At 44.8% G+C, this 16390-nt stretch overlaps 1 protein-coding gene across 1 annotated transcript in view; it reads left to right on the top strand.

The window, feature by feature from the left end:
• TRMT6 (tRNA methyltransferase 6) overlaps nt 1-16172 on the top strand; it is an 84540-nt gene extending 68368 nt beyond the window's left edge. The window contains exons 9-11 of the mRNA XM_040351690.1: nt 5508-5610; nt 11742-11828; nt 15471-16172. Coding sequence (XP_040207624.1) covers nt 5508-5610; nt 11742-11828; nt 15471-15638 — 358 coding nt within the window. The 3' untranslated portion in view covers nt 15639-16172. The remainder of the gene's footprint in view (nt 1-5507; nt 5611-11741; nt 11829-15470) is intronic.
• The last annotated feature ends 218 nt before the right edge of the window (nt 16173-16390 follow it).

Raw genomic sequence — 16390 nt, 5'->3', positions numbered from 1 at the left:
ATTCATTCTTTAGCAAAGGCAATTTTCCAGTCTCCTTTTAGCTCAACAGAAAACCGCAATAAATATTTGACCATGGAAGAAAATGTCAAAGTAACAAACTTTTCTGCCCTCCTGACTCTCTGCCACATTTTAAGCTTTAGCGCCATTGCTGGTGAAATCTAGTATAACCGCCTATAAAAATAGCCCTGGTCTTATGAGAACCTTTTATATCAACATTATAGAGCTGCACGATTCTGGGAAAAATGAGAATCACGATTCTCAAAAACTTAACGTAATTTAAATATGCGGGCGAGACTTGCGTATGCGTTCTGCGTGCATACTCACGGGGACGGTGATACTTTATTTTAGCGAGAGATATATTAATATTTGCCAGAGAGAATATATAAAATTAATATTTGCCAGAGAGAATATATAAAATTAATATTTGCCAGAGAGAATATATAAAATTAATATTTGCCAGAGAGAATATATAAAATTAATATTTGCCAGAGAGAATATAAAACCATTTGCCAGAGAGAATATATAAATTATATACTAGCAGCTTACACTTGCCTGTGTGACATGTACAGGCTTGCCTTGCCTTGTACTAGCGGGTGCACTGTCCCTTGGGAAGAATACTCCTGCTGCCCATCCACAGCATCGCGGGCTGACGTCAGTTCCGGTATCTCCGAGCCATTTGCGTTTCACACTGGCTCAGTCGCGGCCGATGATTCTCCTCCGCTCCAACACAGGGACACAGGCAGCCTAACTCCACAGCCACATTCCATTGCGGTCGGCGTAGAATATGCAAATGAGTCGTTACACCGATTCACGAACGTACGCTTGCCCGTCGCAGTAAATTTACGCCGTTTCCGTAAGATACGCGGCGTAAAGATAAAGCTGCCCCCTAGGTGGCGTATCCAATGTTAAGTATGGCCGTTGTTCCCGCGTCGCAATTTGAAAAAATGTTACGTTGTTTGCGTAAGTCGTCCGTGAATGGGGATGGACGCCATTTACATTCACGTCGAAACCAATGACGTCCTTGCGACGTCATTTACTGCAATGCACGTCGGGAAATTTTAGGGACGGCGCATGCGCAGTACGTTCGGCGCGGGAACGCGCCTAATTTAAATGATCCACGCCCCCTACCCGGATCATTTGAATTAGGCGGGCTTGCGCCGGGGAATTTACGCTACACCGCCGCAACTTTACAGGCAAGTGCTTTGTGAATCAAGCACTTGCCCGTAAAACTTGCGGCGGCGTAACGTAAATGCGATACGTTACGCCGCAGATCTACGTGAATCTGCCCCTAGGTTTTTACATGACCATGAAATAAGGACTATTATGCAACCTTGATATTCACCTGTAGCCGATTTTTTTGTATCTTTTATGTGGAAGTATACATGAAGGTCAGTACAATTTCACAGCATTCAGGCATCTGCACTAGATCTTCAGAGGCTCTATTGATTTCACTCATCTGTAACCCTCCTGTAGAAATCAACCCGGTAAAGCTGCAAATCACATCTTTTAATTGTACAGGACACAGGCTGAGTATTCCTAGATCCTAGGTTATAAGCTCATACTCGCTATTATAGGGAAGGTGCCAAAGAGGGCGTTTCCTCATAAGCTTTGCCAGTGTCCAACCACCTGAAGGTGGTTAGAAGTAGTCGTTAGAAGTGCGCATACAAATATATCTCAAACAATAACAAGTATCCACAATCGCTGTGTGATGAAAACCAAAATGTGCACCATATAAAGTGTCAAGACCAATACATGCTAAGTAAATTAATGAATAAAAAGTCCTCCAAAAAGTTGTCAACCAGCAGGTAAGTGTTCACCTTCTGTGTCCTTTATCAAGCACTCAACAGCCTCTTACCGGAATATAGTGATCTCTCAAATTTTAAAGCTGTCAATAAAACTGATAAAATGAGCCATGGGAGGGAGCCTTTTACTGCATCCAGACCCAACCTCCAAGCCTCAGGTCTGCTTCAGATATAGACCACCCGCACGCCACTTAAAGCGGGGGTTCACCCTATAAAAGTTCTGCAAATAAAATTACACTGACCTTTTTTTTTTATTTTTTTTTTCGCCGTAGATAGCGTTTATCGTTGGAATTCACCGCGGCTTCCGGGTAGGGAATCCCGCGGGAGTGGGCGTTCCTATTGACATGCCAATTGATTGACATGCTAAACGACGGCGCACACAGCGCTCCACGACTTCCCGAAAGAAGCTCGGTCCGGTACCGAATAGAGCCGACCCGAGCTTCTTTCGGGAAGTCGTGACGCGCTGTGTGTGCCATCGTTTAGCATGTCAATCAATTGGCATGTCAATAGGAACGCCCACTCCCGCGGGATTCCCTACCCGGAAGCCGTGGTGAATTCTAACGATAAACGCTATCTACGGCGAAAAAAAAAAAAAGGTCAGTGTAATTTTATTTGCAGAACTGGGCTGGATGTAGTGTTAGACATTTTTTATAGGGTGAACCCCCGCTTTAAGTTTTCAAATTGTCCTCACTTTAAAGAATAGAAGCCAACATCGTGTTAACAAACCACAATCAAAGTTTGTTCCATTAGACCAGTATTTACAAAAATATTGAGAATACAAGCAGAGAGCCGCACCTCTGCGTTTGGCGGCCTTTAAGCGGTCACCAATTGTGGTTACTTGGTGACGTCATACACACCTTCCCTATAATAATCTTTCCCTACTCTGAGTTTTTTGCTAGTGTCCTAAGGTGATGGACATCCCTTACAGAAATATCACTCTCTTGGCTTGAGCCTGGATTCACACTTGGTGCCAACGCGGCTCACAGCAGGGGTCCAGTGCATCCCTGTTCCCTGTTTCAGAGACGAATCTGGCCCGAATTTTTGCCTGAATTAGGACCTGAAATGGAGCCAAAGACACACATGACCCCTGTGCAATACGCTCTGCGGCCGCCACAAAGATGTGTGAATGAGCTTCATTGAGAGCTGATAAGAAAATATTGTGTTGCGCTGATAATCAAGTAAAAAAATTGCATACATGTGTGTGTGTGTATATATATATATATATATATATATATATATATATATATATATATATATATATATATATATATATATATACATATACACCATATACATAAATAAGAACCCCCTACACCTCAAATCAGGGAGGTATATGTGCAAAAGATAAACAAAAACCACTCAAAAACTATAATGTGAAAAAGTTCTAATAGAACCAGCAAAAATAGTTCATGGAACCCATGAATAAGTCAAGTGGCTATTGACGATACGCGTGGGGGAGAAGCCGAGTGACGCGATCGACGGTCGAATCCGTCCTTCTGAGGAGATCGTAGCACTGAGCGGCGTTCAATGACTGATTGCAGTTGAGCCTTTTTACCATCGAGGTTCCGTGAGTGCAATCATTGTATTGCAGGGTTCATTTCCCATTTTATTACGTTATTTGCACCATATATCTTTCTTTTCTCCTTATGAGCGGCTGATATCCTGTGTTTAATCGGGGAGTCCAGAAGGCAAACGTTTTATATATTTTTTTTATTTTTTTTTTGCTATAATGACAGCTGCACACCAGAGGACTGTGGATCTCACACCTGTCTCCTATTAGCCTATGTACTGAACTGTGTTTTTTCCATTAACTATTTTTGCTGGTTCTATTAGAACTTTTTCACATTATAGTTTTTTAGTGGTTTTTGTTTATCTTTTGCACATATACCTCCCTGATTTGAGGTGTAGGGGGTTCTTATTTATGTATATGGTGTGTGTGTGTGTATATATATAAAAAGGTACTACAGCGCTATTACTAAAACCATATAAAATACTAAAGATAAGCTGCAGACACGTGAGGTGCACAAAACCAAAGTGAATAAATAAGAAAATATTGTGTTGCGCTGATAATCAAGTAAAAAATTGCATATATATATATATATATATATATTATATATATATATATATATATATATATGCAATTTTTTACTTGATTATCAGCGCAACACAATATTTTCTTATTTATTCACTTTGGTTTTGTGCACCTCACGTGTCTGCAGCTTATCTTTAGTATTTTATATGGTTTTAGTAATAGCGCTGTAGTACCTTTTTACATATTATTACTTTTTCATTGAGAGCTGGTCACACTCTCCTGTCATGTGAATTGGATGCGGATAGGGCTGCTACTAATGATTATTTTGATCATCGATTAGTTGGCCGATTATTGTTTTGATTAATCGGATAATAGCCTTAAAAAAAAAAAAATTTGCATTTTTAATTTTTTTTGGGCCAATTTGTTGGGCAGATTACAAAACACAAATTGTCGCAAAAACGCATTAGATGCTGTTCTGCAGCTTCTCCATTGAAGTATATTGAACCAAAAAAACAAAATAGCACCGTTTTGCGTTAAGTCCTTGCCCTTTCCAAATACGCAGCACCTGAAAAAAATCATGGATGTGAACGTGTCCCATAGGGAAACATGTAAATGAACTGTAGTGTGTTTCTGCAAAAAGCACCGAAAAACAGAGGTGTGACCCCGGCCTGAGATGTTTAGTAACCTAATGGGGTTAAAAAAACAAAAATAAGTACAAAAAGAGCAAATAATCACTACTGTTCATTTTTTTTTTTTACTGTGGGACAGTGAAAGTAATATTTACAGTAGCGATTTGTTTTTTTTCTACTATAAAGGGCTAATTTTAGTTTTTTTAACTCAATTATGTTACTGGCCGATTAATCGATTTTATAAAAATTGTAATCGATTAATTTCATAGTCGATTCGTTGTCGATTAGTTGTTTCGGCCCTAGATGCGGAGAAACCCGCATTCCAATTCGCACTAGTGTGAACCCAGCCTAAAGTGGTTGTGAAGGCTGAATTCAATGCATGAAGGTAAAAAAAAACAGTACAGACACTGAGCTTGGCATCTTGCGCCACGCTTGTAGTATAAACAGGGCTGGTGTAAGGATTTTTGACACCCTAGGCAAAACCTAATTTTGCCCCCCCCCCCCCCCCCCCCCATTGGCTCTACCCCTGACTCCACCCCTTGACCCTGCCATGTATACCTCACCTTTTTAATGAAGCGCCCATCAAATGCAGCCTCCCCAGTGCCCATCAAATGCAGCCTCCCCAGTGCCCATCAAATGCAGCCTCCCCAGTGCCCATCAAATGCAGCCTCCCCAGCGCCCATCGATGCAGCCTACCAAGGAGTCAACGAGAGGAGAGTAGAAACACCATTGGTCGGGCGCCCTAGGCAGCAGTGCACCCTAGGCGGCTGCCTAGCTTGCCTAGTGGTAGCACCGGCTACCTGAGGTATAAATAACATTTTACCAATATGCCCCATTCCCTTGTACTGAAGGAGCACTAGGAAAGTGCCAGTGGTGGGTCACGAAACGGTTGAGTTCTTCTGCTCTACACCCATCCTTCTTTTTTTTTTTGGCAGCACAGTCTTGTAGTTGGTTCCTGGCTTGTCTTCTTCTACAAACATTGATGCATCTCTTGCCTCTGCCGTATTTTTGACTTTTATTTTAATCCATGTCCTTTCTTTTCAGGTTAATTATAGCCTCCCGCTTCCACCCTGCACCCCTGCTCCTCACATTGCTAGGCTTTGTATCTCCATCCAGACCTTTCGTTGTTTACTGTCAGTATAAAGAGGTAAGAACTCCGGGCATATTCTTCTGTACTTATTCTTGAGCAGTTTTGTAAGATTTTTATATTATACATTTATTTTATTTTTTATCTTGTAAATGTGATTTTTTTATTTAATTTTTCGTTATGAAAGTGTCCTTCGGCTGACATAACCTTACGAATGTGCACATTTTCCCTACACAGTACAGTTTAGTCATAGCGTACTTTACACAATATTGCTATACATTAGTCATCTGCCATATTCTCTGTAATGAAAGCCGCTTTGGACAATCTGTGCTTCCCTCACTGATGCAGCACGACCTTTAGTTTTATATCTGCAGAGCTTAACAGTGAATATTATTTTTACTATTAAAAAGGTTTCAGTGATGTAGGAAATTTATAAACACACTGGGGTGGATTCAGGTAGGGGCGCGCAAAATTTACGTTACGCGGCCACATGTTTTACGGGCAAGTGCTTGATTCACAAAGCACTTGCCTGTAAAGTTGCGGCGGCGTAGCGTAAAAGGGGCCGGCGTAAGCGCGCGTAATTCAAATGATCCCATAGGGGGCGTGGATCATTTAAATTAGGCGCGTTCCCGCGCCGAACGTACTGCGCATGCGCCGTCCCTAAAATTTCCCGACGTGCATTGCGGTAAATGACGTCGCAAGGACGTCATTGGTTTCGACGTGAACGTAAATGGCGTCCAGCGCCATTCACGGACGACTTGCGCAAACAACGTAAAATTTTCAAATCGCGATGCGGGAACGACGTCCATACTTAACATTGGCTGCGCCTCCTAATAGCAGGAGCAGCCTTACGCCGAAAACAACGTAAAAAACGACCGCCGGCCGCACGTATGTTTGTGAATCGGCGTAAGTATGCAATTTGCATACTCTACGCTGACAACTACGGGAGCGTCACCTAGCGGCCGGCGTCAGAATGCACCCTAAGATACGACGGCGTAAGAGACTTATGCCAGTCGTATCTTAGGCTACAGTCGGCGTATCTAGCTTTCTGAATACAGAAAATCGATACGCCGGCGCAACTTGGCAATTATGCGGCGTATCTATGGATACGCCGGCATAATTGCTCTCTGAATCTCCCCCACTGTGGACAATGGAAAGAGTTAAAGTGATTGTAAAGACTGTAAGATAACAAACATGTTATACAGTGGAACCTTGGATTGCGAGTAACGCTATTAACGAGCGTTTCGCAACACAAGCACTGTATTTGAAAAAATCCTAACTCAGTCTGAGAGTGTTGCCTCGCCAAACGAGCAGTATTCAGGCCAAAGCGGTGTGCAGTACCGCGTTTGGCCTGAGGCGGGGGGGGGGGGGCGCCAGAGCAGAGCCGAACGCAGCCGATCGGCGCAGTTCGAAAATGCTTGGAAAGACATGGAAATACGCCGTTTCTGTGGTGTCCCCTGGCCCTTTCTGTGGTGTCCCCTGGCCCTTTCTGTGGTGTCCCCTGGCCCTTTCTGTGGTGTCCCCTGGCCCTTTCTGTGGTGTCCCCTGGCCCTTTCTGTGGTGTCCCCTGGCCCTTTCTGTGGTGTCCCCTGGCCCTTTCTGTGGTGTCCCCTGGCCCTTTCTGTGGTGTCCCCTGGCCCTTTCTGTGGTGTCCCCTGGCCCTTTCTGTGGTGTCCCCTGGCCCTTTCTGTGGTGTCCCCTGGCCCTTTCTGTGGTGTCCCCTGGCCCTTTCTGTGGCTCTCCGCCTCTGGCAGCATGCAGTGTTGGATGCCATTGAAGTCAATGCGGAACAAATTATTTTCGTTTCCATTGACTTCTATGGGGAAACTCGCTTTGATTTGCGAGTACTTTGGATTGCGAGCATTCTCCTGGACCGGATTATGCTCATAATCCGAGGTTCCACTGTACTTGCATGCTCTGTGCAATGGTTTTGTACAGATGAGCCCCAAGCTTCTTTTTGGGTTCCTCGTTAGGGGTCTTTGCTTCTCTCCCCTGTTAAGTGCCCCCAGTAGCGAGCCTCTGTCCCTGCTGAAGAAAAGCATCCACACAACATGATTCTGCCACCACCATGTTTCACAGTGGGGATGGTGTGTTCAGGGTGATGTGCAGTGTTGGTTTTCCACCACACACAGCGTTTTGCTTTTAGGTCAACAAGTTCAAGTTTGGTCTCATCTGACCAGAGCACCTTCTTTCACATGTTTGCTGTGTCCCCCACATGACTTCTTGCAAACTGCAAACAGGACTTCTTCTTGCCACTCTTCCATAAAGGGCAGATTTGTGGAGAGCACGACTAATAGTTGTCCTGTGGACAGATTCTCCCCCCTGAGCTGTGGATCTCTGCGGCTCTTTCAGAGTTACCATGGGCCTCTTGGCTGCTTCTCTGATGAATGTTCTCCTTGCCGGGCCGGTAAGTTTAGGTGGACGGCCATGCCTTGGTAGGTACTAGCTATGACTAAGCACTGAAGCTACAGTGCGAAACGTGTTAGCTTTTGTCCAATTTTTGCTGTGGCATGTTCATTTTGTGAGTGATTTTAATTAAAGGAAAATTTTTTGGAGTGCGGCTGTCCCAAGTTTACTTCATATTTTTGCATTGCCGGCACCCATGGTTTGGTTCCAGTGAGGAGGCTCCTTGATTACTACTGATGGATCACCTTTCTTTCTATTGGTAGGTTTGCAGTTGTACCATACTCTTTCCATTTTCCGATGATGGATTGAACAGAGCTCCGTGAGATGTTCAAAGCTTGGAATATTTTCCTAACCTAACCCTGCTTTAAACATCTTTATCCCTGACCTGTCTGGTGTGTTCCTTGACCTTCATGATGCTGTTTGTTCACTAAGGTTCTCTAACTGAGATTAAATGACACACAGGTGGACTTTACCTATTTGGTGACTTCTGAAGGCAATTGGTTCCACTAGATTTTAGTTCAGTGTATCAGAGTAAAGGGGGCTAAATACAAATGCACGCCACATTTATTTACATTTATTTGTAAAACATTTTAAAAAAACATTTATCATTTTCCTTCCACTTCACAATTTTGTGCTACTTTGTGTTGGTCTATTACATAAAATCCCAATAAAATACATTTGTTTTTTTTTTGGTTGTAACATGACAAAATGTGGAAAAATTCAAGAGGTATGATTTTTTTATTAATTTTTTTCCAAGGCACTGTAAGCCCTAATGAAGGGGGCGCTTGAACCCCTGAAAAGTGTTTGCTGTTTTTTACATTGTACTCCTGACTTTTAGAGAACGAACAAGCCTGGACAGCAGCACTCCGATACAACACCTTTAATGGGTTAAAATCCAGCGTACAGCAGTCGATCCATACAGTACTAAAGGGGGGGGGGGTGCAAGCAGCTTACATGTTTCACACCTGAATCTGGTGCTTAGTCGTAGGCTATGACTAAGCGCCAGATTCAGGTGTGAAACATGTAAGCTGCTTGTATCCCCCCCTTTTGTACTGTATGGATCGACTGCTGTACGCTGGATTTTAACCCATTAAACGGGTTGTATCGGAGTGCTGCTGTCCAGGCTTGTTTGTTCTCTGATCCCAGCAGAACCTGCACCTGAGTGCCTATCAAGGGTGTGTATCACTTGGAACCTGTGCTTTGAGAGCGGCTTTTCTTTTTTCTACTCCTGACTTTTGTAGCTAGATTCAGGTAGGCAGGCTTATCCTTGCGGCGGCGTAGTGTATCGTGTTTACACTACGCCTGCTAAGTTAGCGAGGCAAGTACATGATTCACAAAGTACTTGCCTGCCAAGTTACGGCGGCGTAGCGTAAATGCGGCGGGCGTAAGCGCGCCTAATTCAAAATAGGCTGAGGGGGCGTGTTTTATGTTAATTTAGGTTGACCTGACGTGATTGACGTTTTTTTTGGAACGGCGCATGCGCCGTCCATGTACATATCCCAGTGTGCATTGCGGCTAAGTACGCCGCACGTTCCTATTGGTTTTGACATGGACGTAAATGATGTAAATCCCTATTCACGGACGACTTGCGCAAACCACGTAAAATTTTCACATTTCAAAGCGGGAACAACGGCCATACTTGACATTGGCTCCGCCTCCTAATAGCAGGAGCAGCCTTATGCCGAAAACGACGTAAAAAACGACCGCCGGCCGCACGTATGTTTGTGAATCGGCGTAAGTATGCAATTTGCATACTCTACGCTGACAACTATTCCAGCTATTTGATGGAATAACTTTAGGCCTGATAATGTGTTGCGTAAACGGCGTATCTGTACTGCGTCGGCCGGGCGTACGTTCGTGAATGGGCGTATCTAGTGATTTACATATTCTACGCCGACCGCAATGGAAGCGCCACCTAGCGGTCAGCCTAAAAATTACACTTTAGGATACGACGGTGTAAGACACTTCGCCGCTCGTATCTGAGCCTAATTTAAGCGTATCTGGTTACCAGAATACGCTTAAATTAGCGCCGGCGCACATTCAGACTTAGGCTGGCGTATCAGTAGATACGCCAGCCTAAGTCTTTCTGAATCCACCTATTAGTATGAGTTGGAGCCGCTGGCTGTACATCTCGTCCATCTTGCCTCTCAAGTCCAATCTAGCCCCCTTTTTTCTAATACTTACCCCCTAAAAACGGATGTGGCTCTAGGAGTGTTTCTCTAATTTTGGCTGTACAACAGTGCCGGCTGGTGCCCAAAATTTTTGGGGGGGGCGCAAACTAAAAAAAAAAATTGCAGCCACTGTGCCATCAATTGTCACCACTGTGCCATGCCATCAAAGGCAGCCACTGTGCCAATTGTCACCACTGTGCCCATTGTGCTTGTTGATGTTACTGTGCCCATTGATGTTACTGTGCCCTTCGTCGCCAGTGTGCCCTGTAAAATGCCCCTTTCCCCCCCGCCCGGCACTTACATTTACTGGAGTCAGCCATCCACATCCCTTGATGTCTTCTCCCACCCTCAATGACACTTCAGCCAATCAGGTTACCGATGGCCAGAACTGGTCAACCTGATTGGCTGAGACACCTGTCAGTCTTATGCAAGGAACGCACCCTGAGACGTTCCCTGGATAAGCATCCGGAAGGCTGAGGGCTTTACTCGGAAAGCCTTTCGGAGCTGCTGGCTCTGATGGGCACTTCCGTACAGCCAACCAGCTGCCGTTATTCAGGTGGTCGGCGCTCATGTCCAGCAATCTGAATAGACCAGCGGCGACAATAACATCGATTCATGCAATGCATGAATCAATGTTATTTGTCAGTGGTGTGTGCGGGAGCCAGAGGGGGCGGCGCTCCAGCGCTCTCTATGGATGAACCACCACTGCTGTACAATGATTCATGCTTCAGGGTAAGCCCTGGAAATGAGCGGCTGGTAGTGAGACGATACAAGGGCAAAGCCAGGTCCCAGGAAGAGATGTCTCAGCTGTGAAATATATGTTTCGGCGGGAGCAGAGGACGCAGTGTCCACTCATATGGAAAGCCTAGCCACGCTACCCGTAGTCCTGACTTTTATTGGAATAACGTTGAATCTGGACCGCTTGGCAGTGTGTGGCTCTTCAGTTTCAATTCTTATTACACTACAAGCCAAGGAGACGGTGGAGAACATCTGGGGTGTAGAAGTGCCTGCCCAGGAACCCGATCATTTACACCAACAGCTGATCTAGCGCTATCTTTTCACTTTCCCCAAAAGATATCCACCCAGGGTTTCTCTGTGGTTTTTCTTTTTTTTTTTTTTTTTTGTGGAGTTTCTCTTAAATTACATTCTTTATAATCGAAAATAAATGATCAATACAAGGAAAGAATGAGGCCCTCCACCCTTTATGACTTTAGCAGATGGGTCAGAGACTGCTGCAGGAGTCCTCCGGAGATATAAATAATGTCAGTAATTTTAAGATTTTATTTCACTCTCTGAAACATGCAATTTGTGTGGACAGATTTCACAAGTTATCATGAAATGTTAACCCTAATTGGTTGCAAAGTGCAACAAATGGATTTTCCTTTAGTACATTGTCAACAATAATAAACCAGACCATCTACCTTAAGTACCATTAGTTCTTAATCGTTCTCATCTTTGCAATGGCATGTTTTCAGTTCTTTATTTAAAATGTGTTTGTCAGATGTCTTCAAGTGGCGCGGCCTCTGATCACAGTGATTGTAGACAGAATGTTATATTGGGCTGTCGGCAGTCATCACCTCTTTACACAATGTGCCTCTTTTTTTTTTTCCCCAGCCTCTACTTGAATGCTATACAAAGCTCAGAGAAAGAGGCGGTGTCATTAATCTCAAGCTGTCAGAGACTTGGCTGAGGAATTATCAGGTAATATACAGTTTCTAATAACATATTGATCAATGTGAAGTATTGCTGTCTCACAACAGAAGTCTAGAGAGCTGTAATTGTGTTCATTCAGAGGAGCCGGTATTCCCTGCACTTTGCCATTTAGTGAAGAGGGTTGTAGGCTAAAGTGGGACTGACCAGAATGAGATCTATTCTATTATGTTAAAGCAGAGTTCCACCCGTGTTTTAGTTTATTAAAAGTCAGCAGCTCCAAAAAGCATAGCTGCTGACTTTTACTAAACCGACACTTACCTGCCCCACGGTCCAGAGATGTGGCCGCCCAGAGGCTCGCTCCTCTCCCCCCTCCTCGGCACCATCGTCGGAACTGTGGGCACCCGGCCGTGACAGCTTACGGCTTCACGTCCGGCCGTGCACTGTGCATGCGCGAGTTGCGCTGCACGTTTCTATTGGCCAGCCAATCTTCTGGAACAAGAGACGTGTCCCAGAATATCACTGGCAGGGAGGGGCCTCCTAGGGCAAGAGGAGTCGCCGCCTAGGAGGCCGAAAAAAGGAAGGAGGAAGTGGGTCTGGATGGAAGTCCCACTAAAAAGAGGGCACACCCACTGAACACCCTTCACATCCGGGAGTGCACTGCGCATGCGCGAGTCGCACTGCACGTTTCTATTAGCCAGCCAATCTCCTGGAACAAGAGTCGTGTCCCAGAAGATCACTGGCAGGGAGGGGCCTCCTAGGGCAAGAGGAGTCGCCGCCTAGGAGGCTGGAAGGAGGAAGTGGGTCTGGAAGTCCCTCTAAAAAGAGGGCACACCCACTGAACACATCCCACCGCCCCCCCACCCCCAAAAAATAGCATGCCAAAAGTGGCATGTCAGGGGGCAAGATGTGCTTAAAGCAGAAGATCCACTTTTGGGTGGAACTCCGCTTTAAAGCATTTGTGCTTGATTATTATTTTTTTTTTCAAGGTCATCGATTTTGTTTGTTTTTTGGGATCATAAAAGCTGGTAGTTGCAGAGTGGAGGAACTAATCGTTAGATAGGAACTAATCGCTAGGTAGTAGTAGTAGTAGTAGATATATGCCAGCATTTTTGTCACTTGAACGTTAACCTGCTTACAGGTATAAAGTCCCTTTAAATTGGAACCATGACCAGACTGTAGACATTAAAGCAGAAGAAGAGCCAAAACACAAATTCTCCTGGGGATCACAGGAGTGTACTACGTTCTGCATTCCTGTGGCCAGTATTCAGCCAACAGAGGGCCAAGGTCTGCTGTCAGCTGACATCACTTAGCCGGTGAAGGCTCTGGAGAGATCACAACTTTATAATCCGGCTCCACGTGCCTGACTGGCAGCTGGCTCGGCCTCTCAGCATGCTGTTCCAGTGAGCGTTGGAGGAGGGAGAGCAGAGAGCCGTTGACTGATAGTCATCTGTTCTCTGCTCACTAAGACCCCTTTCACACTGGAGGCAGTTCAAGTATTGTAGCGCTAAAAATGGCGCCTGAAAACTGCCGGTTGAATTTGAAAGCTTGAGTTCTTTCACAGTGGGGCGCTGTATACAGCGTTCTTGAAACGCACCTGCCCATTGGAATGAATGGGCAGTGCTTCCGAAGCTCCTGAAACGCGATTCCGAAGTGCCGCAGCACAGGTGCTTTTAACCCCTTTAGCTGTTAGCTGGGATTATAAGCGCCCCGCTAGTGGCCGTAAAGCACTACTTAAAGCGGGAGTTCACCCATTTAAAAAAAAAAAAAAAATCTCCCCTTAGCTTCCTGCTCGTTCGGTCTAGGGGAATCGGCTATTTATATTAAAATATGTGCAGTACTTACCCGTTTTCGAGCTGCATCTTCTTCCGTCGCTTCCGGGTATGGGTCTTCGGGAGCGGGCGTTCCTTCTTGATTGACATTCTTCCGAGAGGCTTCCGACGGTCGCATCCATCGCGTCACTCGTAGCCGAAAGAAGCCGAACGTCGGTGCGGCTCTATACTGCGCCTGCGCACCGACGTTCAGCTTCTTTCGGAAAATCGTGACGCGATGGATGCGACCGTCGGAAGCCTCTCGGAAACCTGTCAATCAAGAAGGAACGCCCATTCCCGAAGCCCATACCCGGAAGCGACGGAGAGGATGCGTCTCGTAAACGGGTAAGTACTGCACATATTTTAAAATAAATATCCGATTCCCCTAGTAATAACGAGCAGGAATCTAAGGGGGAAAAGTGCCCTCTAAGGGTGAACCCCCGCTTTAAACAGAGATAAAGCACCGCTAAAACAAGCAGAGCTTTATCGCTAACATGGTCCAAATGTGAAATTAGCCTGAGAACTGGCCAATCGGTGGCCTTTAAATGCTCAGTTTTCAGTGTAGAGGCAGCAGGGAACAAATGCAGCATCGGTCCGATGCTGCATCCACCTAGGTGACTATGTATGTTTTGTTTAAATCCTGAACTTCTCTTTTGAAGGAAAAGTATGGGCAAGCAATAATATATAGTAAATATTACTGTTTCCATGCCTTTTCTTCCCTTCCTCAGTCCTTTGGTTTGTGCAGTAACTGTCCACTCTGTTTGAAAGTTTAGACGGGGTGAATACAACTCCTGCAATACGTCAGTTTTCAGTCCCTCCTTCCCTCGGAAATGCGGCCACCCTTGGTGAATGGGCAATATACCTCAGCAGCAAGCTAGAGCGTGCATGCTTTTCCGTGCCTCAATTACCATTGCAACATGTCACCACACTAAAACCAGGACGCGGAGCCAGCGTGACAAGCTGTGCCCCCTCAATACCTCCAGCATCTCTCCTGTCCTGTGTTGTTAGTTGCAGCTTGTGTCTCTTCTCCTCTGAACCTCCATGGGCTCCAATCCCCCCCCCCCTTCCCCCCATGTGCATGGGGCCTAAATCAGGTCTCGGCACTCTACTCTTCCTTCTCTGATTGGTATTGGAAAGCGGACAGGCTGCCAACTCACTGTTGGAAGAGGGGAACATAAGCTACTGAGAAAAAAATAAGTGTTTTGTTGTAAATGTTGACAATCAATTTCTCCAGAGTGCCTGCAGCTTCAGAGGTCAGTTTGTTTAATGACAGTCAACGTGACGCTTTTAGTATTCATGGGGGTTATTTACTAAAACTGCATGGTGCAAAATCTGGTGCGGCTCTACATAGAAACCAATCGACTTCCAGGTTTTATTGTCCAAGTTTAATGCCAAAGTTAGAAGATGATTGGTTACTACTATGCACAGCTGCACCAGATTACTCCAGTTTAAGTAACTCTTCCACCATATGACCTAATCCCAACTATTAATGCAGTGTATACCAGGGTTTCTCCACCAGGGTTCCATGGAATCTTAAGGTTCCTCCAGAGGTTGCTAGAGGTTCCTTTAAACAATGAGAAATGTCTTCCTCTCGGAAGTTCCCACTGACACCATTGACCTTTTTAGCGGTCTGTAAGGGGGGAATTCTTCCCAATGACCACAAGTGTAAGACGCATTCTTCCCACTGACCGTCACACTAATGTATCATGCGATAGATAGATAGATGGATGGATAGATAGCAACTTTTAGCAGGGGTTCCCTGAACCTGGAAAATTATTTCAAGGGTTCCTCTGTGTTCAAAGGGTTGAGAGAAACAGTTGTATACAGTCTATAAATTGGACAATTTTCAAATTTAAATTTTTTTGCTATTACTTTTTTGCAGGTTTTGCCAGACAGAAGCCACCCAAAACTAGTAATGAGCAGTGGAGGAGGATACCTACTTCATGGTATTACCGTAGCTAGAGAACCGGCAAAGCCCAACAGCAGCTGCCCGGAAAGAACCGGAGAACCAGCACCAAAAAAATTAAAAGTTGCAGAACTTGAAAGCTAGAATTTTTTTTTTGTTTTTTATTGCATTGTCATTACATGACCAAGATTCAGCATATATCGCTTAGCCACAGAGAACCAGCATTGTTACCTTACCATTCATTTTCCAGTTTTAGACACTCGTTTGTACAGGAATGTTTTTTTATTTTTGTCTCTGATTCCAAAATACAAGCTTGTACTTCGTGTTTATAGTTTTATTGGACCTTTTTATTGTCATGATATTTATTTTGTGATTTATGTTTGGCTTACCAAGACAAAATTAAATGACCTTGCCTAAAAACTCTTAAATTGTATCCTCAGGACAAAGAAAAGTAGTTGTTTTAAAGAGCTTTGTGGGGTGGCTGGGAACCCAGGTATACAAATTCCAGAGAGCAGGTTAGGTGCTTGAAGGACAAATGTAGATTCAATGGGTTGTCTGAATCCGAGGCTCAGGGGGAAACACATAGAGCACTGCGGAGATGTAAATGGCTATACATTTAATATATGCAGTAGGTGCCTTTTGGTGTAGATCGAAAATACATTCCTCTTTCGCGAATAATCTTAACCATATTTTTTTCTTTCCTTATTACTTGTCAAGATGGCCTATTACATGGGTTTATCTGCTCTGCAAAGACTCTAAAACAAGGGGATGACTAACGCCATTTCATTACAGCCCCTCATCAGCAGTATAGTTGACCCCAGAGGTCCAGTTTTATCTGTGGGGCACTACGTACAGAGTTCAGGGGTGAGCTGCCTACAGCGAGCAGTGTTTAGGGG

This window comes from Rana temporaria, chromosome 4 (assembly GCF_905171775.1).
Source record: "Rana temporaria chromosome 4, aRanTem1.1, whole genome shotgun sequence".
NCBI classification, from domain to species: domain Eukaryota; kingdom Metazoa; phylum Chordata; class Amphibia; order Anura; family Ranidae; genus Rana; species Rana temporaria.
Note: the sequence above shows the minus strand (reverse complement) of the source record. Positions and strands in the feature narration are given on the sequence as shown.